The sequence below is a fragment of the Lepidothrix coronata genome, unplaced genomic scaffold, assembly GCF_001604755.1.
Source record: "Lepidothrix coronata isolate B3197 unplaced genomic scaffold, Lepidothrix_coronata-1.0 Scaffold19, whole genome shotgun sequence".
In the NCBI taxonomy this organism is placed as follows: domain Eukaryota; kingdom Metazoa; phylum Chordata; class Aves; order Passeriformes; family Pipridae; genus Lepidothrix; species Lepidothrix coronata.
The window spans coordinates 3,326,871-3,354,323 of record NW_016690199.1 but is presented as its reverse complement, the minus strand read 5'-3'; the positions used below and the strand labels follow the sequence as shown (position 1 = coordinate 3,354,323).

The following is a 27,453-nucleotide window of genomic DNA, read 5'->3' as shown; positions in this document are numbered from 1 at the left end:
AAATGTAAAGCATGCTGACAGAAGAAAACTACCCCACAGTTCTAGAAAGCCCTGCTATTTCCCCGCCAGGCCAAAACACCTGCTCCTGCTAATGATGGCTTTATGCTTACTTACACCTGCCATCCAGAAGGGCTCCAGAGCACTTCGCTGCCTGATTTATACATACACAACTCATTAAAACCACCAAAATTAAGCCACTGCTGGGGTGAGATGTAGCAATTGTTTCACTGCACACAGCCATGCTGTTCAACGGCTCAGGACGTGAACTAAGAGACACCATATCCAACCAAAGCTGTGGGGAACGTTAGAACATCATTGCCCAATCTGGATTTCGGACAGTCACTACCTAAAATATTTGCATGTGGAAAGACCTAAGATCTTTAAAGAACACTTGCAGTGCAACCTTTGGTTTTATAAATGATCCAAAAGACAAACAATATATGTTTCCTATATCTAAAAATCCCCCTTTAGCAGTCCCTCCCTGCAGTAATTACTGTTTACGCCTCAACTTCAGAAGCTCATGGTATCAGACATCAGTTTTGGAAACATCCTGTGGTTGAAGCACTTGATCTGGCAGAGCCAGCACACTGATAGGGTCAGGCAATAAGTCTAGATTATTCAAAAAGAAAGATCCTCTACAAAACACACACACACAAGTGGATCAGTTACCCCCTGATCAAGACCCAGCCAAAAGAACTGAATTTGTCAATTGATTCCAAAACAGCTACAAAAACAAGAGAGTAATAGATCTGACATGCTGGCAGGCTAAGATGCAGCACTGCCTTCTGAAAACCTCCTTGCATGGACAACACCAAATTAATAACTGCAAAGTCAATGAGTGGAATGAAATAGGTGTCACTGCACATACCGAGAGGGTAAAAAGGCATTGGGAAACAGGTTAAAAAGATCAGGAAACCTGGCATCCAAAAAATGCCAAGACACGTTTAACAGTTTGGGCGTTTGGGCACAAATTTGCTGTATCAAATACGCAGAACGTGCAGAGTAACATTTTGGAAATAGAAATGTGTTCAGCAAATAATCTCATCGTATTATCAGCAAACTATAAGAGATAATAATCTGTTTCTCTAAGGCAATTTAAAAAAAAAAAAAAAAAGTCAGATCAGGAGATCTGGGCATCTTTTACTGAGATCTCCTCCAGAGGTCTCCTTACTTGAAAGTAGCTTTATCATAATCCTAGAAACAACAAAAATTCAGTTCTCAAAAGTAAACACAGACACGCTTAAAACACAACATGACTGTTTGAAAGTTTCAGACACATCTGCTCTGAATCGTCCTGACAGTACCTTTTTCATACTTTCTAAAGTAAATGTTTCTCCCCGATTTTTTTACAGTGTTCCTCAAAATAACAATTTTTTTTTTAAATTACAGATAAGTGCAGGAAGAATTGTAACAAAACCCTCAGCCTAAAAACATTGTTTAAACTAAAAAAAAATCTCTGATTTGAAGAGTTTCTAGATTCATAAATGGTAATGGGAAGCGTAATTCTGTGTTTCTTTTCTCCTGTTTAATCCAAACACAGCATAATTCTCAAATACTTTATCAGAACAAGGCAGCCTGGGTACACCAGAATTACTGAATGAGCTGTTTAAGCTAATGAGTGCAAAGAGGTTTCCAACTGAAATAAACCGGAACAAAAAAAAAAAACAAAACAGAAAAAATTTTATCAAAACATTTGTACATTAAGCATCAAACAATCTGCTAAACTACACTGCATATCCAGCTGTTAGAAATATATGCTTCCACCCTTTTAAAACACAGATCATCAACATGTTTTCTAAATTCTTAGATATTTCTTATTGTTGCAGAACCATCAGCCTTTATCCAGGTTATGATAACGTATTTATAATTTCTTCCATAAATAACTATGCTACACCTTTGCACCTTCAGGCAAGTTGCTGCAAACCCTCTAGAAAAATCCTGAGTCTGCAGAACCATGTAAGCTTCCCTACTGCTGGAGCACAGAGATTCTGTTGTTGGTCCAAAAAAAATGACGCTATTATGGAAAGTACCTGTCAGTGCTCTCTCCTTTCCAAGGAATGATAGTAGAATATAAAGAAACACCTAAATGAGATACCATATAGGATCAATGCTGTGGTACTTGAAAATGAACACCTCCCCAGAAAAGAACAAACTCACTGTTTTGGGAGGAAAACATTTAAGAATGTAAATGCCTAATGGTACACGTGACTGTTTTATCCGTTTTGCCACTCTGTCAAGAAGAAAGACTTGTTACAAAAATCAAACGGCATTAGTGGTACAACAGAAATGCAGAGTGTGCACAAACTCGAGGCTATTCTTCCCATCCAGGACACTGGTACCAAGACCAGTTCAGACATAAACAGAATAGCACATTCTCTAGCAAGTCTCTGCAAGAGCACAGCACTACTCACGAAGTACAGGCATATTTTTCAAAAAAGATTCACCTTAATCCTCCCTTCAAACACAAAAAGAAAAACTCCAGGCCTACATGTAAAGCAAAATAATTTGCTACAGTTTAACCTCTAACACTGAGTAGCATCTCCTTCAGTTGCTATCTCTATCATCATTTTCAAAGCAGTTTTCAGTGAAAACACACACACACAAAGAAAACTCCTCGTACCTGCATTTTCTAAAACTTAAAAGAAAGTCACACACAGTCCTTATATTCCCACTAAGGTGAAGGGGAAAATAATGGATTATTTGAAGACATGCTGCTAAACACCAGATCATTGCACGGGAGACAGTCAATCCACTGTCTGGGAGGGAAGAGTCACTTACCTCGTTTGTGAAGCCAGCCTTCCTTCACTATTGCTACTTCATTCATAATGGCAGGAATGTCTCTTGAAAAACCAGTTTATGCCAAAAGATCACTCTGTTGAAATTCCTGAACTCCAGCAGAAGGCTCCACAAGAGGGACGAGGGCTTTTTCTCCGTTTTTCTCCTTCCCAGCTATTTCTAAAAGGATCAAAAGAACAATACACTATCATCTCAAAGCATGTCACAGACGTACAGTAAGGGATATGAGGGGAATTAGCTTTCACTGCTGGGGTGTTGGTTTGGGATATTTTTGGTTTATTATTATTAAAAATCCTAAACAAAGGCTTAGCTCTTCACAAGGATTTTTCTATCTCGGCGGGTGGAGGTGCCAAGGTATGCGCTTGCTGAAGTCCTGCTTCTTCACTGAGTAGGTTGATCACAGGCAGACTCACAGCATTACCAGAGTGAATTACAGGTTGATTCAAGACCTCCATCTCTGCAACACCACCTCACTCTTCACAACAATAAAAATTCTGAAATATCACAAAGTCCAGTTTTCAATATTTCCTGGTAAGGAAGACCTTCACAACCTCTTCTGAAAGAGTCGTTACAGTATGATGGCACTCTATTAACCAGCACATGGCATATCTTAGAGATAAACCTTTGAGAGTAAATATTCCCATGCTGATTCAGATTTTCTTACCTTCAGCATCATCCCATTAATCCCACTCAAATCTCCTCGACTCCCCAAAAAGCATCTTGTCTACCTTTGTCATTTCTACCTCTCCTAGAGGTACACAAACAACCACAGATAAGCTCATGTACCTTTCTGTTATCCTAAATCAGCCCTTATAGCGCCCTGATCAATTTTACTGCTCTTCCCTAACAGCACTGCAGTTTGCTGTTGTCTTTCTCACACTGAAATACACCCAAGTGCAATTTGGGATTTTTACCCCTCTGCTTTATGAGACAGAGTCCCTATCTAAGTAGTTCAGAATTGCTATATCTTATTGAAAATGTGCCTTGCTCATGGCTGACTACCACAGAAATGTTCTGTGCATTTCTCTCCCTCATTCAAAGTAATCTCTTCCCAAATGCATTAGCTTTTATTATTCTTCTAAATTGAATCTGATTATTTTTCTGCTTGTGGCACAAATGTTCCCTGTTTTTCTTCAATGTCTTCTGCGCTCTCCGGAGTGTCCATGCTGCCATTCAATTTGGTATTACTTGAGTGATCAAAAAACCTAATTGGTGACAAATTCCCAGCAGTAACCAACCAGTTTTAATAAAACAAAATCCAGCAACATTTGCAACCTCCCACCAAAGACCTGGCTCTTACTGGAGTATCTCTCCAACAACAGACATCACATTACCACCTAACAAATATATACCGTCGCTGCATGCATTTGGCACGTGTGCATCAATTATCTCTGAGCTTGCAGGTGATAGCCATCCATCAGAAATTAGATTAAAAAGCAACTAATTCCCCATAACTCACCAAGACGTAACACTGGATGGAAGAAACAGGTGGTCAAAATGAATCCAACCTAGAAATAAAACCCCAGCAGGGGCTGAGGGCTCTGTGCTGTAGATCACAGTGCTCTGAAACAGGCAGCCTTCAACATACAGAGCTCAAATTTGAACAAGCTCCATCACCGCCAGCAGAAATGCATGGGGAGAAAGGAGGTCACTCCCTTGACACTTTGTTTAGGAACCTACACTGTTTATTACTATTCCTCAGCTTTTCCAGTTAACACTTTATTTTCTAGTTCTCCCCAGAAACAAGGTGGGTTTGAGGTTTTTTTCCAAATTACTAATCTGCCAATCTCACTAGTCATAATTATCGACTCCATGAAACAGATGTTTGCATGAGGGAGGGAAAACACACACAAAATTACATTGGAACAAGTGACATGTAAGAATTCATTAATTTCATAAATAAATATGAGAACACAATACGCTGCAGAATAGAGACCAGAAACCCAGAGCTGCCAGAGTTACTTAGGAACAAACTCCTTTAGCTGCAGAGCTATTAGGATGGAACCTGAGGAACACGGCAGGCTTTCTTCTTCCTTTTAGAACTGCATGCACAACAGTCATGCAAGCTAGACTTGCTTGTTGATGTCAAGAGGTTATGCTGTTGATGCTTGGAGGCTTCATCTGAGCATTGAGCAATTTGTGAAGTGTTGAACAAAACCCCTAAGATTATCACAACTTGCATACGGAAATGCAACACCCAGGTGTGAAAGTTAACGCTTCTAACCTGGTGTCACAGAGCACAGGGACTGTGCAACCTCCCTCTGCACCTTGAATTCAATGATTTAGTGGCACTGAACAATTGATACTCTTTTCAATAACCATACATAAAAAAGGAAGCTACAAGCCAAAATAGTCTGTAGAAAGGACAATCCTAATATTAAAAACAGAAAAAAGCATGAAGGACTAAAATTCTGCAATCTGCAACTAACTTACTCCAGGTTTTCCTGGGTTAACACTTGCCAGGATTACCACTTGGCAGCCTCCTGCTTGTCATCAGCTAAGCTGTCATCTCATAATCTGAATTTGAATGACAACAGAGCCAAAAAAAGCAGATCAACAAAGAAATCCAAAGTTCAGAGGAACTGCTTTTTCTTCTCTGTGGTGTCCAAGCAGTTTGGACTGCCTTTCCCCCACAATTTATACCCAAGAAACATCGGGCAACTGCAGCCCTGCTCTCAGGGGTATGTCTTTACCTGTCCATCCTCTTCCAGGGAAGACAGGCGGTGAAGTGGGTGGGGGTGTTATGAAGAAGCCATGCACAGGTAGCATGGCACAACCAAGTGGGAAAACATCAAACATTCCCTGACACCAACCTGCAGCATGGGTTCCACCTCGGTCCTTGAGTCAGCTATATGAGAGCACTTATTTCTTAGGGGGAAACTTGAGCTACTTTTACTGTGAAGAGTCAGGGATCCCTTCTAATAAGATGTCCATAGACACAGCTCCAACAGCAGCAAACCCGCTCTATCTCGTGTATTTTAAAACACACACTCAAGCTGTGCCTAATATATCTGCCTTAGTAAAAGACATTATTGAAGACAGTGGCAGCAAGCAAGAGGAATTTCTCGGAATAGAGGAGCAAGTTAACTATAGGTCAACGTACTACTGAAGATGCGTAAACCAGAGAAAGTTCCTTTTCCATAAAATCCTTAGAGGGAAAAAAAAAAAAGGAATGATTACAGTCCTCATTTATGGCCATCTAGGAATGGTTCCCAGTGAACAGAGGGCATCTGAGGTAAGTATGACCTGGCTGCTCCAGTCTGTGTCTGCACAGGACTGAATACTGTCAAAAGCTAAACAACTTGGTCTTTCTCTTAGCCTTCTCTTTGCTTGTTTTTCAAAATGCATTTCTATAATATTTTTTTTAACACTGAAGTATTCCTCATGCAGCTGAAGTGCAGTAAATCATGAATGGCATGACACCAGCATCATATCATGGTGATGCTGGGTTTGCGTGTATATTAATTCCTTAAAGGTTATTAACTTCTTCATAAATAATGAGATAACTCACTTCCCTAGGCACTGCAGCAACAAAACCTGCTCTAAGGAGTCAGTCAAACCAACCCCCCAACAGAAGGTGGAGCAGAACCATCTTCTCTGTATTTGGGAGAGTCGTCTTAGAGCTCCTTCTCTTGTTCTTTTCTATATGTTACGTTCATCTTCTTTTGTCTCTACAAAATTAAGAGATGAATCTGTCCTCCTTGTCCTCTTTCCAATATGAAATTTTATATTCGTTTCCACTCACACCCTAAAGCAGAGGAGGAAGAAAAGGAAATTTTCCATCATGCTGAAGCTGAAACTTAAGCTTACGGGATACAGGAGCATCTACAGTAATCACCTCATCTTCATGAGGGAGAGTAAGCAAGGGACTAAAAGAGAATCAGATTCGCCGGTCTCAGTCCCGGCATGTCAGACTGTGTCCAGGCTGCACTAGTTAGCCCAGATCAGAAAGCAGGTTACAGCAAAGCATTCTCCTGGGTTGATACTTTGTCTGTCACACCACCAGTTACCGATGTCCACTGCCCTGGTGTGGCATATTCCTGATACTCCCAGGACACCCGGAGTCCAAATGTGCTACACATCCTTACATGTTCTCATAATGCACAGCAGCAGAACCAGGCAAAACAGGATCCAGATGCCCATGTTTGCCTACCATGGCCACATGACACTGTCATGAGAGCAGACGAGACACAGGAACCAGACTGGAGCAGAGGGGGGTGTGTTTGGGCCCATTACATGGGATGCCACGAGCAACCCACATTCTCCTCCCAGTGTAAGCTCACAGCTGACAACCAACTGCACCTAAACAGCAAAGACACAACCAAGCTGGGCTCCAGCCAACATTTCAAGTGGAGCGTACAGATAGATGTCCCCACCAGGCTTTGACCAGCGAAGTACATCTCCTGGTTACGCAAATCCTGCCCTGGGTGTTTCACGGGAGCAGCAGCGATTCCAACGTGCTCAAGGCCCTCTGAGCCCGCAGCAGCTTTGCACCATGACCCAGTTACCAAATCTGGGCAGACAGCTTTCAAGGAAGCTTAGAAGGACCAGGTTGCTCCAGCATCTCAGCTTCCCTTACAAAAAGGCATTGTGGGCCGCAACTTAGGTGTGGTCACCAGAATTTACTACTCTATGCTGTGTGTCAAACGACACCACATCTGCTGGAATTGCATGGCAGCAAGTGCAGCTTATCACAAGGTTCAGAAAGGCTTCTCAGATACTAAGCTATAGAGAAAATGCCAACTAGAAAACAAAAATCTCTACAGCTACTTTCATTTTTTTTTCAATCCGTTAGCCTAATCTAGGTTTACAAAACCCTAACCTGAAATATTTGTGCTCTTATGCCTTTGCTGATCAATAGACAGGAGGTTAATACCGTTCAGGTGAGGGGCCAGAGTTACGACATCCAGCTGTCCAAGCTGCAACCACAACTACAGTTTGACAGGACAAACTAAGCTGCCTATTTCAAAACTGAGTGATGGCAGAAAAGTGACTTCTTCATGCCCCCTCTGCAGCCCAGACAAAATCCTCTTTATGTTCCTGAACAAGAACAAGTCCTCTTACAGTTTATGCTCATATAATTTAAGAACTGTGCTGCTCAGAACTTCCGTACCAACCTGAGATGCATTCAATCAAATTCCATTTTAAAGTATTTATGACAAGTTTTGTTCTGTGCCCAAAGAAATAAAGTCAGTCATGAGCCTATTTAATTGTTAATGTAATCACTTACAGGACATTTTTATAAGACTGTAAGTGAATGCTGGAGCTAAAAGTGACTTGTGGACACTGGATCAATTCTTAAATTTGATTTACCACTGCTGTACACCAAAATCAGTTCTATAAACACCACACACAACATAAACCCTCCTATTTAAAAAAATCAAAGGTAATTCCACAGTGTCTTTAAATCTGTTAACTAGACAAATGTTGTGGCTGTCATCATGAAATTAACTACTACATAAAAGTAATTACTAGTCATGCAGTATGTCAAATTTATTTACCTGCAAACAAATATTCTTCAGCATTAAGTGTTAGTAACTCCCTTTTATAACTGTATTTTGAAATGTACATCCCTCCTGTGGTATAAATAAAACAAACAAGCGCAAATCGTGGATTTGCTTCTTATATGTTAAACGTGGTACAAAACCAAAGCAAAATAGTTAAATGCTTCCCCCAGTGGGGTTGGGGAGGGACACACTACCGATAAGGTACAAGCTGTATTAGCATTCGCAGCGTCTTGTCAGTAAAATACATAAAAAGCACCAGCACGTTTATATGCTTGATTATGTGTTTTACAAGCGAAACAGAAGCAAAAGTCCTACAAGTCTCTAAGAACATTTCGGCAATTGCAGAATTTCAACTGGGGGGGGGGGGGGGGTCGGGAGAGGCATCTGCAGACAGCTCTGCAAAAACAAAAAGAAAACAAAAACCAAACACCAAAACCAACCAAACAAACAAACCACCCCAAACAACAAACCAAAAAAAAAAAAAAATCAAGTCCACAAGCGCTGCACAGCCACCTACACACGCCAAATGCCCACGGAGAGAATCACACCCCCGTCGGCAAACACTCAGTGGTCCGCAAAGCGGAGCTGGGCTGAACAACGCGGCCGCAGAAGACAAGGGGAGAAAATGGGGGCGGGGGAGGTGGGAAAAGGCGGGGGGGGGCTCGGCTACTTCGCTCGTCGCCGTTTCAGAAATAACACAAATCATCCCCCCCCCCGGTCGCCCCCACCGCCGTTTCCCCGGGGGATGCTCGGGCAGGGGCCGGGGCAGGCCCGAGGGGAGCCCCCCGCCCCGCCGCCCTCTCCCCCACCGCATCCTGGGGGAGCCAACAGCTTCCTGTCCGCCCCGGGCCCGCCGGCAGGACGCGACCGCCCGCTCGGCCCGGGGGCCGCCCGCAGCCCGGCCCCCCGCGCCCCCCACCCCGCCCGGCCGTGCCCGGGGGGCGCCGGGGCAGACCCCGGCCGGGGGAGGCGGAGGGAGGGCGGCCGCCCCCTTCCCGTGCCCTCCCGTCCCTCCCGGCCCCGCACAATGCGGCCGCGCCGAGCAGGCCCCGGCCCCGGCGCTTCCTTCCCCCAGCCCTTCCCTGCCGGGGAGCGGGTCACTTACATGGCTGGAGCCCCGGGAGGAGGCGGCGGCAGCAGGGGAAGGGAGCCGGGGAGGGAAGCAGGGGAAGGGGAGGGAAGGGGGGAGCGAGCCAGCGAGCTGAGCGGGGGAAGGGGGCGGCCGGCGAAGCGGGCGGGCTCTGCGGCGGGCGCCGAGCGAAGGCCTCACTGGGCTCCCGGCAGCCGCCGCCTCCTCCTCACCATCCCCGGGCGGCGGGGCGGCTCCTCCTCCCCCTCTCGCAGGCGCTCGGCCCGTGGGGTTCGCTCGCACGCCCGCTCCGGCTGCCGGCTCGCCTTCGCCGCCGCTCCGCCCTGCGAGGCCGCCCCTCGCCTCGCTCCGCCGCCGCCTCCCCCCGCGCCCCCGGTCGCGCTCCCGCCGCCCGGGCCCGGCTTGTCCCGCACGCGTGTCCGCGGTGCTCGCTCACATCCTCCGCGGAGCGGCCGCCGGGTCCCGCCGCCGCTTCCCGCCCGTGCCGAGGGGCCGCTCCGCTCCGCTCCGCGCCGCTCCCCGCTCGGGGTCCGGGGCCTCGCCGCCCTCCGAGCTCCCTCTGCGCGGCGGGGCAGCGCCCGCCGGCCCGGCCCCCTCCGCCCACCCGCCGGCCCGGCCCCAGGCCCCGAGGGCGGCGTTTCCTGGCCCCGGGCCGTGTTCCCCCTTCCCCCGGCCCTGGGCCGAGGAGCTGGGGGTGGCTGAGCCCCGCGAGGGATGTGGCCTCCCCTGACTCGGCCTAAGGGCCGGGTGCCTGGAGCGTGGACAGTTTCATAGAATCACAGAATCAATTAGGCTGGAAAAGACCTCTGGGATCAGCAAGTCCAACCTTTGACCGAACACCACCATGTCAACCAGACCTGGCACCAAGTGCCACGTCCAGGCTTTCTTTAAACACCTCCAGAGACAATGACTCCACCACTTCCCTGGGCAGCCCATTCCGATGTCTAATCAGCCTTTTTGTGAAGAAATTCTTCCTAATGTCCAACCTAAACCTCCCTGGCACAGCTTAACACTATCCTTTCCTATCGCTGGTTGCCTGGGAGAAGGGGCCGACCCCTCATCTGGCTACAACCCCCTTTCAGGGAGTTGTAGAGCGATAAGGTCACCCCTGAGCCTCCTTTTCTCCAGGATAAACACCCTCAGCTCTCTCAGCTGCTCCTCATAACCCTTGTGCTCCAGACCCTTCACAGGATTCATTGCCCTTCTCTGGAAAAACAGCAACCCCAAAAAACGGGCACCCGACCCGATCACAGGGAAGAAGACCTGTCAGCCCTGGCATTTCGAACTCTGGGAAGGGCCAAGCTCCTTTAAATCTCTTGGAGCGCTTCCAGCAAGCTCCCCCAAAAATATGGGGTGCCAGTCTGCTTTCTCTGCGCTCAGAGCTTTCCCTTGGTCCTGTAAAATACCAGGTGATTAAATAATGAGGTATCACAGTACCTTGGAGGATAGTTCTTTTCCACAGCAGATGGTCTGCAAGGCATTAAGGAATTGCCCGTGAAGGGGCCAGGGCAGTGAGTCTGAATGCTGCACTTGAGGCCGTCCTGCTCTCATAGCAGGAATGGCTCAAAACATCACAAATTACTTCAACTATTGCTTACAGCATGTCTTTATTTTTGGTAATGTTTTTGAGAGCTGTTCTGCTCTGAAAAACAATGTTGTGGAAACACCTATGACAGATTTACATTTCTCCACCCTCCCACTATCAGAATTTGTCCTCTTTGGTCGTTGAGGGATTTTGTTTATTCTGTAATTGACAGTGCCATAAACGTTAACTGGGCTGTAAGAACTGATTGGATTTCCTCAGAAACGTACAATCACCAGTGATCGCATTTCTGCCATCGGAAGCTGGCTGGAATTTAGGAAACAGCACATCTTCCCACAGCTTTGCACTGTTGGCAACATAAAAGTGCGTAACGCACTTACAGCAGTAAAGATGGGGAATACAGCTCTGCCTTTACACTGGTATCAAACCCTTTGGATATAATAAGAGGCTTTTCTACGACATCATGTGAATGATTGTAAGCATTTAGTGAAATTCGCTTTCTTCTTTTATTTTGATCAACTAGCTCTGACCAATCATATCTGTTATCAGGGTTCCTGAGCATCAAATGTATTGCTGGATTTTGGGTACACCAGTGTGCTAGAGGAGCCAACAATGAGACAGAGGAGAAAAGGCTTTACTCTTCTTCATGGGGGAGGCAGAGAGAGCAAGGCCTCCTTTCCCACCAGGGAACAGACCAGTTCCTCCTGGCAGAGCAGCTATACCAGTGCGGGATTTTCTGTGTGTCTCCTTTAGGTTTACTGGGGCATATTTCAGTGCAGTTTTTAAAATGTACCATTCGGGGAACTTAGCAGAGTAAGCAGACCCTGTGGCACTGGCCCAGTTACCTAGTTTAGGGTCAGATCTTCATCTGCTGCAGTCAGTGGAAAGATTTCTGTTGGTGCCAGGGCAGAATGGAATGGCTGTGGGAACTCTCTAAGATGTAAAGGTAATGGAAAGGAAAAATCTGGGTTTGTGATCACATTTTGACCTGCCACGTATTATGTACAAAGTACTTAGTGTATATTAAAATGTAGGTAGTCATTGAAGATATATTTAAAATTAAATTAATCATTAGTGTGCAAAGCTTGCAGGCAGCTCAGAGGACATGTATCTTACTTAACAAAAACAAGGAGAAAATTCATTTATGAACTAATTTTGAGTCTTCAGGCCTCAGTTACACCTAGAAGTAAAAAGCACATGTAAGGACAGGAGTTCAGTGGCTGTAAGACACTTCTGTCTAGGCAGGGGGATCTCTGGTAATAGATCTGATTGCAGGAGAGTTTTCTTGCCTTCCTGCCAAACCCTGTCCTGATTGATAAGCTCCCAGGCTGTGTGGTAAGCAAGGTCATTAGGACTTCCCCCTGCAAATGAAGTAGTGGTTTAAAAAATAAGATCATAGAGTAAACAGTTTTCTGTCCTGAAGAGAAGAAAATAAACCTCTGTTGTTTGCTAGAAGGGAAGTACAATTAAAAAAAAATCCAAATTTCAACACAAACTTATTGTTTAGATTTGCCGACTGTTGATTTACCATGATGAAAGACAGGCCCAAACTAGAAAGTTTGGATCCTGATCTGGATCTGACATTCCCCAAATCTGAGGGGGAAGTGTGATTCAGAGTCTGGAGTAAGGGCTTATCTCTCAAACACAGCAAAGTACTGTGGATAAAAATACCCAGGTAAAGTAGGAAGTGCCTGGTCTGCAACAACAAGAGTGACTTTGTATCAACAATGAACAAAAGCAGCTTTTTTTTTTCTTTGAGAACAATGAAATCACTCAAGAATTTTTATAAATACAAACAATGTGGGTTTTATCACTCAGTTATCATCAGTGGGATTATAGTCTATAAACCCTAATTTTCAGGGAAGTCCCTAGATTTCCCTGAACGCTTCCTCAGATTTCACATCTGTTAACTCTCGTTTATTAAGTGCTTCAGGATAAGGTGCATAAATGGTGCCTTGGTATTACATTACCTGAAAATACTGAATGTAGGAGTTAGTGGCAAAGAAAAGTTGGTTGCCAAATAGTGTATTGATACCATGCCAGAAGAGCAGGCAGTCCTGTTCCCATCCTTTTTGAGCATATATATAGGTAGCATATAGTTCAGTGTTACTTTTAAAAATTATTTTAAAATGTTTAAACTATGAAGCTTTGGATAAAAATGGTTTTTATCCAGTCAGGCATAAGAAGAAAGACTAGCATGGTAAGATGAAATGGAATTACTGAGTTAACCCCCAGTAGAACAAGCTCTGTTCCATGATTTCAAGTAATGACAGCACCTTTGTGGGCCAACAGAGAATTTGCTCCTCCCTTTTTAAAAGGTGGGCTGTACTCAGAGGTACTCAAAGGAAGAAACTGTATGACTTCCTATTAGAATTACTGAGCTAGTATCTCAGTCTAGGCACTAACAGCTTTTAGACAAACAACTCAGATTTGGTCTGAAACAAAAGTCTAGCTCAATAAAAATACAAATTAGAAGTGCTTTTCACAGCACCAAATATAATAAACATAGTTATGCTTCTAAAACTGAGCAAATCCAATGTTTGAAGGTGTATTTCTCAATAGCAAAGCTCTCTGGAAAAAATAATTAATATATAGTCGTGCTGAAACATGGTGGGTTTGCTTTTTAGAAATTCCTCTTGAGAATAAATAGATGTATGAGTTTGCTTGTCCTTCTCTGATGAATTTCCTACAAGGCTAAGTGTCAGCTAAACTGGTAATGGGAAGAGCAGAACTGAATGGGGCCTGTTTGCTGCTCTTCCTGATGGCTTGCTAAAATCCCTGGGAGAAGTCAGACGGAAGACCTAGCTTTGGTTTCCAGCTTCTGTTCCTTGGAAACAAAGGTGGAGAGCCCTGGAATGGCTGGGTGTCAGTGCTGTTGACAAGCTCCAAAGTGAGAGCAGAAGAGTCTTCTTCACCAGGAATAATGACAGCCATGACAAGGGGCAGCAAACGTGCTGTGGGCAGTTTGGTATATAAACAGGAACTGAATTGGTTTGCATAGAAAATGGGCTAGTTATATATAAAACAAACAAAAATAGCAAATATATCGGTTCTGTGCCATACACCACTGCAGTTGCTTTTGTTGTTGCAGTGATAACCACAAGTCCCAGCCTGGACCAGGCACCATTAGGCGCTGTAGACACACATCAGAAGACCTGGGCTTTGATCTGAAGGGACTGAAGTCTGCTGCAAACTGCTGCTTTTCCCCTCTCCTTACAAAGTAGCACGTCATGAGTTCTTAGGTCTGGGAAGATACCTGAAAATGCTGAAATTCCAATGATCTGTGTGAGGGAACATCACAATCTTAACTACAGTCAGATAGGCAAATCCTTTGAGACTGAAACACTGGCATTATAGACACATATTAAAAAAAAATAAAAACTTTCACATTCCTGTTGCATTCCCAACCCTCACACACCTAATGCTAACTATGTTCTTTACCTAAAATTGCACAGTTAAGCATGGTGTGGGCATAATAACTTGGGTTTCGTTTCACGGGTTGATCACCCCTGCAGATCCCCACATGCAGACATCCGTGCAAGGGGCAGCAGCGGGGCTGCTGGATGAGGACACAGGCACAGCAATGGGTTCTTGGAGCAGTGGTTCTGGCTGCGTTGAGCTCCAGGTGACAGCCAGCAGAGAAGCAGCTCAAGTTTTCCTCATGAGATTTGCAGTTTCCTGGAGATCAAGAGTTGGAATCGAATTTTTAAGGTTTTAAGCATTATGGTGACAGGGGCTTCCCATATCTTTTAAAATATGTATATGTATATATGTAGGATATTTATCCAGTGGACTGGCAAGTGTTTTTATTATCTGTATAGTAACACTAGAAGAGAAGAGTTTGCTTTTAATTTCTTCAGTGTGTTTTTAATGGCATCTACATGCACGTGACAATCTGCTACGCTTTGAATCACCTGCTCAAAATTGTATACTTTGGAAACTTTGAAGGGCAGAAGTGACCATTTCAGCATCATTCTGGTCTGACCCCCTGGCTACTGCAGCCACAAAATTGTACTTACTGATGTCTTCATTTGTATTCAGATCCTGCTTTATTTATAATACAAGAAGCAGTCCTATGAAAGGAGAGCCCTGCTAGTAATTTATATATTATATAAATATTTATTTATATATTTTTAAATATAATTTTTTTCTGCTATTTGAGCATTTCTCTCCTGTAGTTCTTTGATTTCTAATCAGGTTTAAGCTTATGTTATCACTTGCCCTCAGTGAAATCACTGAGTTCTCCTTCTCTGCCTGACTTCTTGTCACAAAACATTTGAGTACTTTTACTGTTCTTTGGCTACATCTACACTTGTTTTGTTAGCTGTGCCTGCAGATAGGCTGGTGGCTGCTGCGCTCTGTGGCCAGAGTGAGTTATGTCCATCCTGCTCTGAGGGGCTGGGCTTGTCTCCAAGCCTAAACCCTCTTCCTCTGCCCTCAGCAGTGAGCAATTGTGGCCTTGGAGGAGTGATTTTCTGGAGTAATCCAGTGGATGTTGAAAACCCCCATCTCCACATCAAAGGTGTTTCAGTGAAGTGGGGGTGTTTCAGGCTAACTGTGATGGGGTCCCGTGGACTATATGCCCAGTGGTGGCCAAAGTTCATGTGGACTGCTCTGGAGGATCTCACTGCTTTAGGTTCACTGGAAGGGAGCTCAGTTCATGCACTCCCAGACTGATCTGTGACACAAACCAAACCACAGTAAATCGGTACAATCTGGAGATCTGCCTCAACAGCACAGTCCTGATTCAAGCATGCTAATGTAGACTCAGGAATTGGGAACAATTGCTGCCACATCAGCTGATGGTATCCAGAAGTTAAGAAGATATTTGGGAGAAGTTTGAGACGATATTAGGAATAAGAGTCAGAGACACATCGGCTGCAAAATTCAGGCTCAAAAACCCTGCATGTGTCCTAATATAACAAGTACCTTCTTGGTTGCCCACCCCATCCCTCACCATACTTGGCATGTAACATCAGTTTTCTTTGACCTCGAGTCGTCAAACATTGCCTGTCTGATGAACTTCCCATCCCAGCCTCGACCAGAATGGCTCACGCATTAAGCTGGGTCCGCCAAGAGTCTGTATAAACCAGGACACAACCATCCCTTTGGGTCTATGTGGGACAGGACCTACCTCTTGGCATGTCCATGTCCAGTGCTGAGCACAGTCTCTGCAGGAGCTTCTTGGTGCTCATCTAAAATACACACTAAATTTTCAAATAACAAAGGCAACGGTGAGAGAAATCAACCAGTTGACCGGCCTTGCAGCCTTCACTGGCCTCAGCCTTGTCATCTGCATTCAACTGGAGAAGTGGCTGCTCCTCAGCCAGTTATTGGTTGCCAGCCCAGAGGGAATCAAGCCCACTGCCGCATCCAGCCTGGCTCTCACAGAGCGTTCCCGCTGCAGCCCCTGAGCCTGCCAGGACAGGCTGGCAGCCGGAGAGAATGATGTCACCGAATGGGCAGGGCTTCTTTGCCGCCGATAACATCTCAGCAGATGTCCTCCAAACATGCTCACGGTTCTCCCATTATAGCATCTTTATTACCCATTTACCTTTCACAGTCCCGCTTTTTAAGTCAGCAAAGAGGTTACTGTTTGCTAAAGACCATGTTAAAAAAAATGGAAAAGAGCTTTGCTGCAGCTGTTTTAAGTGTTTTTGATTTATGCTTGGGCAGGAAAACCTTGCATTTCAGTAAAGCACCAGTACTGAGATACTTTGAAGCATATAGGTACCAGAGTACCACTGAAAAAGTTTGTGATTTTCCATTTGTGATTTACCCTTTTCCAAAATAATACAAGGGATCGATGAAGTTGTTAACTGTGCACCTTACACGGGCACCCCCGTGATCCTGTTAACTATAATCTGTTCCCCATAAATCCTGCAGGTTTTACTCCCACCTACTGGGTCTCATCCCTATTTAGAAAATCAGATCTACCCCAGGGTATCCTTCTGGACGTGTAGAGTTCCACTGAAATCAGCAGGGATCTGTTTAAGGACATGCCTGCAGAGAGTATCTGTTATTCTATATTTACACAGTACCCAGCATAATAGGACATGAAACCTGATTAAAGCCTCCAAACACTACTGCCATGGAAATCAGTCTTGTTATTGACTGATGACTCAACATGTCTGGATTTAGATGGAAGAGGGCTACTTTCAATTCCCAATTCTTTTATAGACTCTCCGCGTAACCTAGCCAAGTCATTGAATCTCCATACCTCAGACACACCTGTATTTAATGCAGAGAAAGTCAATCATTGATTAATTCCCTTCTCCCAGCCCATTCTGCAGTTTTTCATTATAAGTTCCTTGGGGCAGACGTTGCCTCTTGTGACGTGCGAGGACACTGCGCAGCACTGGGGAGCTCTGACAAGCCTATAAATGATAAAATAACAATCATGTTCAGTAGCACAGAAGCAGCTGTGATTGTCCTAATATTTGTCCTAGTAGAGTCATTTTTAAATTGAAAGCACACCTGGGATAATTCAGTTCCAGAAGATGCTCAACCTGATCCTGGGATGATGACAACCTCTGAGTAACCTGAGCTACAGCATTGCCTTGAACAAGATAAGAAAAGGTAAAATGATGAGAGTAATAGAGTTTTGTGGGTTTTTTTGCAAAATGTAAAGCAGTACAGATCGAGTCAAACCTTGAATAAAATACCAGCAGCCACACAGTTTTCCCTCTTCATGGGAACAGATGTGTAAAGCTATTATTATAATTTGCAAATAATGTTACCCCCTTATGTGTGTCATTGGAGCTTTTTTATTACATGGATTCAGCCAGACAGTTTCTTACATAACACTGTTATTCTGTTTTCATTTTGGATATAGTTATCAGGTAACGGTTTCCCAGACACAGGTTCTATTATTAAATAGCCATCAGTTACACAGGTATTTAGCTCTCAGAAAATCAGTGCTCTGCAATTGTGAAGATATTTCCTAGGATAGAATATTTGCCAAAAGTTAAGCCCAGGAGCAAGCACAGATCCCTGCAGGTATGCCACACAACCTGCATAGACAACCATTATTAATACAAATCACTTCAATTAAAATTGACACGTGAGCTAATTAATAGGATGTTGATTGATAAACAAGACTGCGCTCGTTTTATCCAGGCATTTGTTAATTACCTGCCCGATGTTGCAGCTGACCGGCGAGGACACGCTCCCGCTCTAAGGAACGTCGTGGGGTTTGTGTGCATTCCAGTTTAGCAGGGATTGGCTGTACCTAGAAAATAGCAGTATTTTTTAGCCGTGGGATATAAAGTTTTGTGTCTACCTGCATCACAGATGGGATACAGTGTGCATCAGCTGATGCACAATAAGGTAAATAATATCTGCCATGTGATGCTACAGTAAATTTTCACATTGTTTGCTGACTGTATGTATATTTTTTTTCTTCTCTCGTCTATTTCCCCCCCTCATCTGACAGCACTGGCAGCCTCCACAGTGCTCTGTAGCAGCGAGCACACTGCGACACTGTTGCAGGGGTTCCCTACAGCAGAGCCTTCCCAGTGCCATTGATCAAGCCACAAGCACTAGTTAAGTAATGCAAGGTTGCTCTAATTCCCTGACTCATCTCCTGTTCCCCCTGGAAATCCTAAACGTGGTGCTGGAAACCGAACTGCAGTCCTCTGCAGCAGGATGAAGTAACTTTGATTGCTGAGTCACCACGTTGACCCACACAGCTCAAATTTATAGTTAGCAATAGTCAAAAATGCTCATTGTAATCTTATCACGGTCGAGGTGCTAACTGCACATTCCCTGGAAATGCATCCAGCCTGGCTTTCAGCTCAGAGCTCAGACTCCCCAAATCACTATTTGCGTAATGTTTACAAAAACACATCTCATTTTAAGTAGCCTTGAATTATTATATTCCTGGGGTCCTTTTTTTTATGCCTGTGTCATCTTAGAGCTAATCAGCATTCTGCTCTTGCATTTGCAACTGCTGAGAAAGTCAGATCTTAAAAAGCCATAACTCCTTGACAATTTCTGCCCGTTGATAGCTTGTACAAGCTGTTTGGGTGTAGTAAGTAACGTGGAGGAAAACTGAAGATCAAATTATTCTCACGTATGAATTAAATCATTGCTTTGTAGCCGCTGACACATCTCCTCGCTCTGCGTGATGAAATTCTCCTCATTATGTACTGCATGCTTTTACAAACACTGCTGTCCTTCCGAGCATGATATATGTTTCTCCGATCAAAATCTGTGTTTTGCCACAGTGGCATCACTGTGGAACACTTCTGATAATGTTGGCTGTGGGTCCCACCCTTTTAGATGCAAACCTTTTTTCTCGTCCACGACGTGACGTGGAATGCATTTGATGTGTGCCTGACTGCAGAGATAAATGGAAGAGCAGAAACATTTGTATGCTACAGTTTGTTTCTAAAACTGATCTTGACCAGTCAGCATAAAATGCATCATGTCAATGTGATTGCCATGATGCTCTTTCATTAGGAGAAATGATTCCTCCACAGGGCAAACGGGAGTTGAGTGGGGATGCTTCTGCTGCCCTTTTCAAACTGGCTAATAGAGAAAAGTCTGCCTGCAATTCAAAGCAAATTATGAAAACAGATCAATGTAAATAAAGATGAAGGAAGTGGGGACTCACATCAGAGAAGATACAAATTAAAAGGCATGTGACTAGTTTAAAATACGAATGAGCTTCTGTTAAAAGAGCTCTCTTTAGTGACCTTCTTTCCTGCCATGTGACCAAATTCTTCAATCATGCACTGTAAAGGAATGTTAAAATTGTCTTTATTTTCATTTCAGATCTGGCCACATTAGTCTATACTTGCTGTATTCATTTATTACCCAAATAATCTCACTTTCTGCTGAAGTCAAAGGGAATTTTTCTTGTAACTCCTCTCCTGGCTCTGCTCTGGGCTGTAGTGATGGTGCCTGCAACCTTCTAGGATCTCAAGGGCCTGGGGTCAGCCAGATCCATGCCATTATCAGGCCCATCTGAGAAGGGTGCAAGTAATTTTAAAGCCAGCAAGTGCCTATGGAAGGAAGCTGATCTCTGTGCAAGGCCCTGGCCTGAAGGGCAAACTCCTCTGAAAACAGCCAGTCCTGTTGTGAGCAGAGGGCCCTTCTCTTTGGATTTCGTATTTAACCAAGACAAATGTCCTAAAAGCAGGCCTGGAGAGGTAGCAAGGCGAGTACTTGCATCTATGCAGCGTCTTTAGTTTATCAAAATCCCTGCTGAATCACAGACCCAGACCTGGAGGCAGCATTCACTCAGTTGCACCCGGTGCCAAATGCAGCAACATGGGAACTCCTTATTCTCCACTCCCCTGACTTAGACTTCCAAGGATCACAGAAGAATTTCTGACGTGCTCCAACATTGAACAAAGCAATCTCTGATCTTAAGTGAAAAAAAAAAAAGAAAAAAAAAAAGAAGGGTTCGGTTTAATACAGGCAACTGGCAAAGATTCAAACTGCATCTTATTTTAGCCAGAGCTGTTCACCAATCCTGAGGAGAGATGTGAATTTTCAGCTCCAGTCAGATGCCTAATTATTCGTTCCTCCTTATCTTGCTTTTAAGATCTTGCCAAGGCTGCACCCATCCCTATATCTCTAGGCATTTGAATACCACTCAAGAAGCATCTGAACTCTTTGACGTTCGTTCGGCCTGTTCTCCATTCACCACGTAACCTCTCAGGAACCCCTGCAGAGGACGGTGTGCTGACAAAGAGCACCTCATGCTGGAATGATACTGCCTCTTACCTGCAGAGGTACCACTCCATCCACCATACCTGAAGGGATCTCTGGGACTGCCAGCCTGCTCTCACTAGACAGGAGTGTGCCCTTTTCTACGGGAGGTTTAAGCAGAGCTACTATGTGACAAATAATAGCATCTATTTTTGCTCTTTGCAGGACCTGAGATTGAATCCACAATCTGTTATTGACTACACAGCAGGGGCTTCCTCAAATTGCTGAGTCTAAATGAAAGCGAATGGTAAAGAGGGTAAAACATGCAGGTTGTGCAGCACAAAATTAGACTTCTCAAAAACTCGAGTTTTGTTTTCCTCTCCACCCAACTTCCTCATCTTCCATTCCCTCCCTCCCCACCCATGTTTTCTGCAAAGATCCCTTTCAGAGACACACTGTACTCTTGTTTTCTTCAGAGCTTGATTTTAGTCTCACTCAAGACTGTGTCAGTCCTGAAGAAGGATGTGAGAGGATCACACCTGAGCCCCAGAGGAAGGACACTGTTTTCTGGCAGGGCATCAATTATAAAGTCAGAACAGATTTTTTTTTTAATGTGTCACTTACAATTAAAAGAGTGACCTGAGTGATGGATAACTCTTGTGCAGGCTTTCCACAGGGGACAGGTTCACCCAGGTAAGGGTTAGCCCCACAAGGTGAGACTGATGGCATTTTATATGGCCTGGAAGAAGTGCTGTACGCGCCACAGGATTAGTTTCTTAATGTATCATGTAAGAGGATGCTATGGTTTCCTATATCATCTTCCACTTTTAGATCTGCTTGTACTGTATCACTTATAAAAGTGATTATTGTTTATTACCTTTGGCTTCAAAAATGGCCACCTGCCACTTTGGAGTACAGGACATGCTGAGAAAGAAATTTATTTCAGTTCCCTCTCTTTTTTCAGCGGCTTTGCATTTTAGCTTCAGGTTTGGGCAAGGAAAGTTTAAATGAAATTCAGGTTGGCTAATGCAGAACAAAAGTGTCTTTTTTAACCTTACAGACCTTTCTAAAACACATCATTTCCTGTCATCCCTGGAGAATGTGTGACACCAGAGCCGCTCTCTGCTCTGAAGAGCCTGGCTGCGTTTCTCTTATGCTTTAGACAGAGCAGGCATCAGTGACATTGATACATAATTTAGTCACCACCTTCAGGGTATGTTAAATTAGCAAATTCCCCAATTTGCTAGGAATTCACATAGATGAATTGATGATTAAATAGCTGATTGAACTGAAGAACCCAAATGGAACAGTTTGTTGCTAATTTAAATGCTCTCTATGTCTAGACCACTCTCCTTGTTACATTCTAATTGACCTAATTATTTCCAAAACCACTCTTTTAGTCATTTCTTTTGCATTTAGATCATTCTATACGGGGGCTGGATGTGGGAGGAGGGCTGTTCTGGTGTATTCCAACAGCAGAAAGTATTTTAAGCAGTTGCTTTGGATAACAGCAGCAGTGACTGGTTACAAAGCTGGAGAACTCCACGTAGACCTGGGGAGAAGATTGTGGGCTCCCTGTTTGAACTCTGCCACTGCACAACCACATCCACTTTTACGATGCCTTAAGAATGACCACATCTCTGAAGAGGTCTTCTCAGCAGAATTTCAGTATTAGTGCTTAGAGATTTGATCAAGTTACTGCCACCTGACAAGCCAGTGCTTGCCAGCCCAGCTGAGCGGGGTGACTGCTCTCACCGTGCGCATGCTTCTCCTCCTGCAAAGGCAGCAGAATGGCACTTCTTGTGGTGGGGAAAGCAAAGCCGAGAGAGCACACGGTTGCTGTAGGGAGCTGTTGTTATTGCTTGTAGGAGCAAGTACCCGCAGAGTTACCACATCTCACCTGACATGAGGTAGCTTGTTCGCTCACAGTAACTGGATCGTGCATCTGAGCCCCGCAGAGACCTGGGCTTCCCTCACATAATAGGAAATATTGTCTTTAATTTATAGTAGTGAGGACATCAGCTGTTGGATGAAGGAAAAGTTAGTGCTATAACACATTTCTGGTCCTCTAGAACCTCTATCTTTAATGTGAGAAAAAAAAGCCAGACTGCCTAGAGATACTCTGCATGGAGAATCCACCATGGTCACTGGGAAGCTGTTGCAGTGGTTCACCATTTGCCCTTAAAACATACTTTACACAGTCAGGCTGAACTGGAAGCCTTTCACCTTCCAGCTCCTGATCCCGTTTTACCTTTGATTGTTAGATGTTCACCAAAAGTTACGTACAATCATCATTGGAGCCAGAATGGCTGTAATTACATTTAACTCTTCTAGACTGCACTGGCAGATATCAACATCTGTGACCAAAGCAGCCTCTTGCTTCCCTCATTTAAGGACAGAAACTGAGGTAAGAGAAAGACCCTATCCCAGGTCTTACCGAAAATCAGTGATGGTGCAAGTAGGGAATTAGGATGGCCTGGTTAAGGGATTGTCCCATGAGGCAGGAACATTTTAACCAAAGCTCACACTATCTTTAGCCTGCCCTTCACTGACCTCAGCTGAATCACCCCTGGCTCGTGTCTGGTGGCTGAGAGAAGAGAATGAGGCTTCAGATGCACAGAAAGGCATTTTGTTATCCCTGGTGGCTGCTTTGATTTTTCTCAGCTTTCTGTAGCTGGAGACATGTCAGTCAGATGTTGTGCCAGATGTTTCCCCCAAAGTGTCACATAAATGAAATAGCTGGAGCAAGGTAAGAACACACCTGACTGCCAACTGTCTTCCAGTGCCTGCTGACTGTGTTTGGCAAACTATGTCTCTGCTCTTCTTCCAGTCAGCCTCAGACTAGCCCATCCAAGGGACCTGGAGCAGGTGGTGAGGGCCACAACAACTGGGAGAAGACAAATACAGTAGCCACCCTGGTCTAGGCTGCACCTTTCCCTCACTCCCTGTTCAGTTCAGGACCCATTGGCAAGGGCTGGTTGGTGTAGATTCATTTAGTGGCAATGCTGAAGGCCTGGAGAGAAGGGCAGTTGCACCACCATGGACAAGAAATAGCATAAAGTTTGATGGTATGGATGATCCTGCTCCAAAAATCCTTTTAACGCTCTTCCAGTAAAGTTTCTTTTCCAAATCCAGAGTGCCAAGCGGGTGTTTCCTGGATCTGGGGCTTTATAGGAGGTTTTCAGCTTACAAAGCACTGGATGTTTTCTGTCGCGTCAGGCCATGAGAAATTTCTGTCGTGTACTCATTTCTCAAATTAAGTGCATAAAAAGATGGTGCAGGCAGCCAAGTCTCACACAGTTCCGGCCATGTACTGCCAATTCTTTATACGCTGCCACTGACCGATGCAACTGGCAGCCAAAAGTGGCTGCTAAATCCAGCAGCCTCCTCCGGAGGTGGTGCATGATGTGCAGATGCAGAACGTCCCTCCTCCCTGTGTACCACTGGCCAGAGACTTCCCAGCCTGGCCCCCAAATTCCTGATCCTGATCCCCCCGTGCTACACCAATAGCGGTGAAACAGGTCTTTCCATTTCCTCAAGACAGTCTCTCCCTTCCCACCCTTGGTTCCCCCAGTTCTTGTGGATTCCTTCCAAAAAATAAACCCTTTTTCAGGGAATTTAGTGATAAAAATCGGGGTTAACAGCAGCTCTGTCCTTTTAGCTCTTTGTGCATTATTATTCACTGCACCTTTGGATGTATCTTAGGAAGAATGTTATTTAGGAAATCAACCATCACCTGTAACAATATCCTATATAAACCCTCTAATTGCATCAGTGATCTCTGCCTATCCTCTTTTGGTTCTTCAGGGAGCTCTTTGGTCTTTTCCAGGTTTTCTATGTCAGTCCTGTGCTTACTTGCTATGACCAAATTGCACATAAATTCTTGAAGTGTTTGCAGATAACTTTTTCTCTTTTTCTTTTTAGTTTTCACTTATAGCATGAGTTTTCACTTAGGATTTTCCCAAAACCTCAGAACTAAAATTCTTTTTATGTGTGCACAGTACTTTGCTCTGAACAATATCTCTGCATGCAATTAAAAACCCCTGATTCTGTACATTTTATAAATAAAACCTCTAGACTTATATTTAGATTACAATGATCTCTTGGGCATGAACTGTCTTTCCAGTCTCTATTTATGAAGCACACAACACAACAGTAACAATAAAGCAATGTCATCTGGTTGCATTCAGACAGTAAAGATCTATCAACAGCTATATCTGGATATCCTCTTTTCATCAGCGGCATGAAAAGAAAAATTTCCTTGAAATTTCTTACTTGAAAAAAAAAATTAGACTTCTAACAAAGAGAAGTATTACTGGGAAATTTCACTTTTATTTGTTTTGTTGTTTTCGTTGGGAAACTGGGCACTTTAAATATCTTGCAAAAAGTTCAGTTCAAACAAAACACAGGGATTTGGCATGTTGAGGTAAAAAAGCCTACTTTTTGGTTTCAGCCCAGAACTACCAACAACAGAGGATGTTTTTTAATTAAAAATCAAAATTTCCTCTAGCTATTCTTTTGTTTTTCAGTAAAAACTGCAGAACAACATTTTCTTGCCAACTCTAGCACAAATAACCTCTCTTCTGGTTTTGACAACTTCCTTGGGATTATGTTGCTCTATTTCAAGCTCTTCCTTGTTTTCTTTCCTCTACCTTAATGCCAGCATTGGCACCGAAGCTTCCCTTAATGATGACATATGTTCCTCACTCATTCAGAATATGATCTAACTCTTTATATAGAGCATCTGTTTATTTATCTGTGGGACATGTGGCTAGAACATAAACTTGAACGAGCTGTGGGAAAGGCCAATTTTAAATATGAAAATAGACTAACATTGGTGTACTTACAGACACTCGCAGCTCCCTAATTTGATTACTAGTCACAGAAAATGCTCAGACATTCTCATGACAATTAGTATAAACATTGTTCTTTCCATTGGAAAAAAATATCATAGCTGGACAAATAAACTGACCCAACTTGAAAATGAATGTCATTTCATTGCCTTTGAAGGCATAATTCAGTGGCGGTGCTTAATATTCTCAGCTGTCATCAACCATGCAGTAATTAGTTTCAGTTCTAATGAATATTTATTTATATGAACAAAGTATAAGCATTGCAAATATCATATGTATTTGACCACAGTTTATGATGATGATATTGTATGATTGCATGTATGTATTCGTTATTATTACATGAATATTTCATAGATCAGTGTGAAATGTAATTACACCCCAGTGTGTTTGCTTAATGTCAATGTCAACAGTTTGATCGAGATTAGCATAAGAACAAGTCATTTTCTCAATACAGATCCAAGTTTCTCATCTCTGGTGTAGGGAGCAAGATTTTGGGTATTGTAAATAACGGTGAGGTACTCATGGTACTTTTCCACACCTTGAATTGCCTGGTAGAAAACTCGTCCTCAGCTCAAATGCAAACATAGGAGAGGGGGGAAAATCGTGTTTCATTTCCTTGAATGTTTAACCCTAAAATAATCAAAGATACAGAGCATTTAGTTATTGTGTGTGTTGTAAAGATCTGTGGTCCATTTAAAGCCATTTATCCATCATTCTTGCTAGTTTCAGGAAGAGTCCTAAATACAAACAATCTTTGTTTCCTGTTGTATCCTGCCGTCAGTAAGAATAAGATATTGTTTCATCGCATGCTAATACCTAAACTCTGTATTACATCAGTTGTTCAAAAATTTCCCACTTGCCTGAAATGTTGGAAGTTCTCTGTAATCACAAATATCCTCTAAAAATGAAAGATCAGAGAGAAAATAAAGCACTGCTTTCTATTTTTGTCGGTGTTTACTTTGTTCCGTTGTTCGCGTGTCATGCACGAAGCCATTTCAGTTTCCTCTGTCGAGACAGTTTCTCTTGCAGTTTCAATGTCTTTCTCACAGAGCACGACAGAAGAGAAAACATGTTTTAAAAATAGGAAAATGTGATTGTGAAACCACAAACTTGTGTTTTGTACAGAGAAGAGGTGAAGATGGTCAGAGAGCTACTGCACAGAAACCCCTTTAATCTAAGTCTTGAATTGACAAAGTCTTACTAAAGATGAAACTCCTCACTTTTATACTCATACCAGCCTTAGTATCAGAACCTGTGTACATTTGCGCGTAGGAGATGGTTTCTCAATATTATTCAACTACATAATTTCCCTTTTTTCTTTTGATTCCCCATTTTCAGCACCTTTCATTTGCTAGTACTGCTGCCCCAGATTGTTGATCCTTTCTGAAATACTTCTGCTGAGATCCTAAATTATGGAGATTTCGCTTGACTGATCCATCAGCACTGAAATGTCACAGCAGCTCTGGGGGACTCGTCTCAGGTCCATTGGTGGCTTGGTCTGTTTCGACGTTGCTCAGTGTTTGAAGGGGTTTTGTAATGTTGATGGGATGGAAGGGAGTGCAAGGTGGGAAAAACCCTTTCCATGGACAGGCTCACAGACAACTTGTTTTTCTGATCCTCTGAATTGTGAAGCGTGTGCTGACATTTTCTACAAGTTGCTTTTGACAATCTCTGTATGATGTATATGAGTTTGCTTAGAACTTGACATTTCCTTGCCCTCCCTGTGTATAAGGCAGAACCTCACGGGTCTGCAAGGGGCATATTCTCACCACCAAAATCTGCAAGTGCTGCTCCCAGTCCCATTCCCCTGTGTATTATGGACCCAGACAACACGTAGATTTCATGAGAAGTGGGTTGCAGAGGTATAGAAAGGGCATCTGAGGTTTGGGGTGCTGAGAAACCTGTGGTGGGAGTCATCTGATGGTCAGAAATCTCTTTTGAGGCTGTGAGTGGTGTGCCCTCTTAGAAGAACTGATGTATTTTTGTTGCTTTTAGGAAATGATT

At 43.7% G+C, this 27,453-nt stretch overlaps 1 protein-coding gene across 2 annotated transcripts in view; it reads right to left on the bottom strand.

Annotated features, from left to right (window-relative positions):
- The window catches only part of AKT1 (AKT serine/threonine kinase 1), a 74,877-nt gene extending 65,031 nt beyond the window's left edge, over positions 1 to 9,846 (bottom strand). The window contains exons 1-2 of one of the 2 annotated variants that reach the window (XM_017807571.1): positions 9,830 to 9,846; positions 2,779 to 2,955 (exon numbers count right to left, since the gene is read on the bottom strand). In XM_017807571.1, the coding sequence (XP_017663060.1) occupies positions 2,779 to 2,824 (46 nt within the window). In that variant the 5' untranslated portion in view covers positions 2,825 to 2,955; positions 9,830 to 9,846. Of the gene's footprint in view, positions 1 to 2,778; positions 2,956 to 9,408; positions 9,529 to 9,829 lie in introns of those variants that run through there. The other variant, XM_017807570.1, reaches the window with a different exon arrangement.
- Positions 9,847 to 27,453: the final 17,607 nt, after the last annotated feature.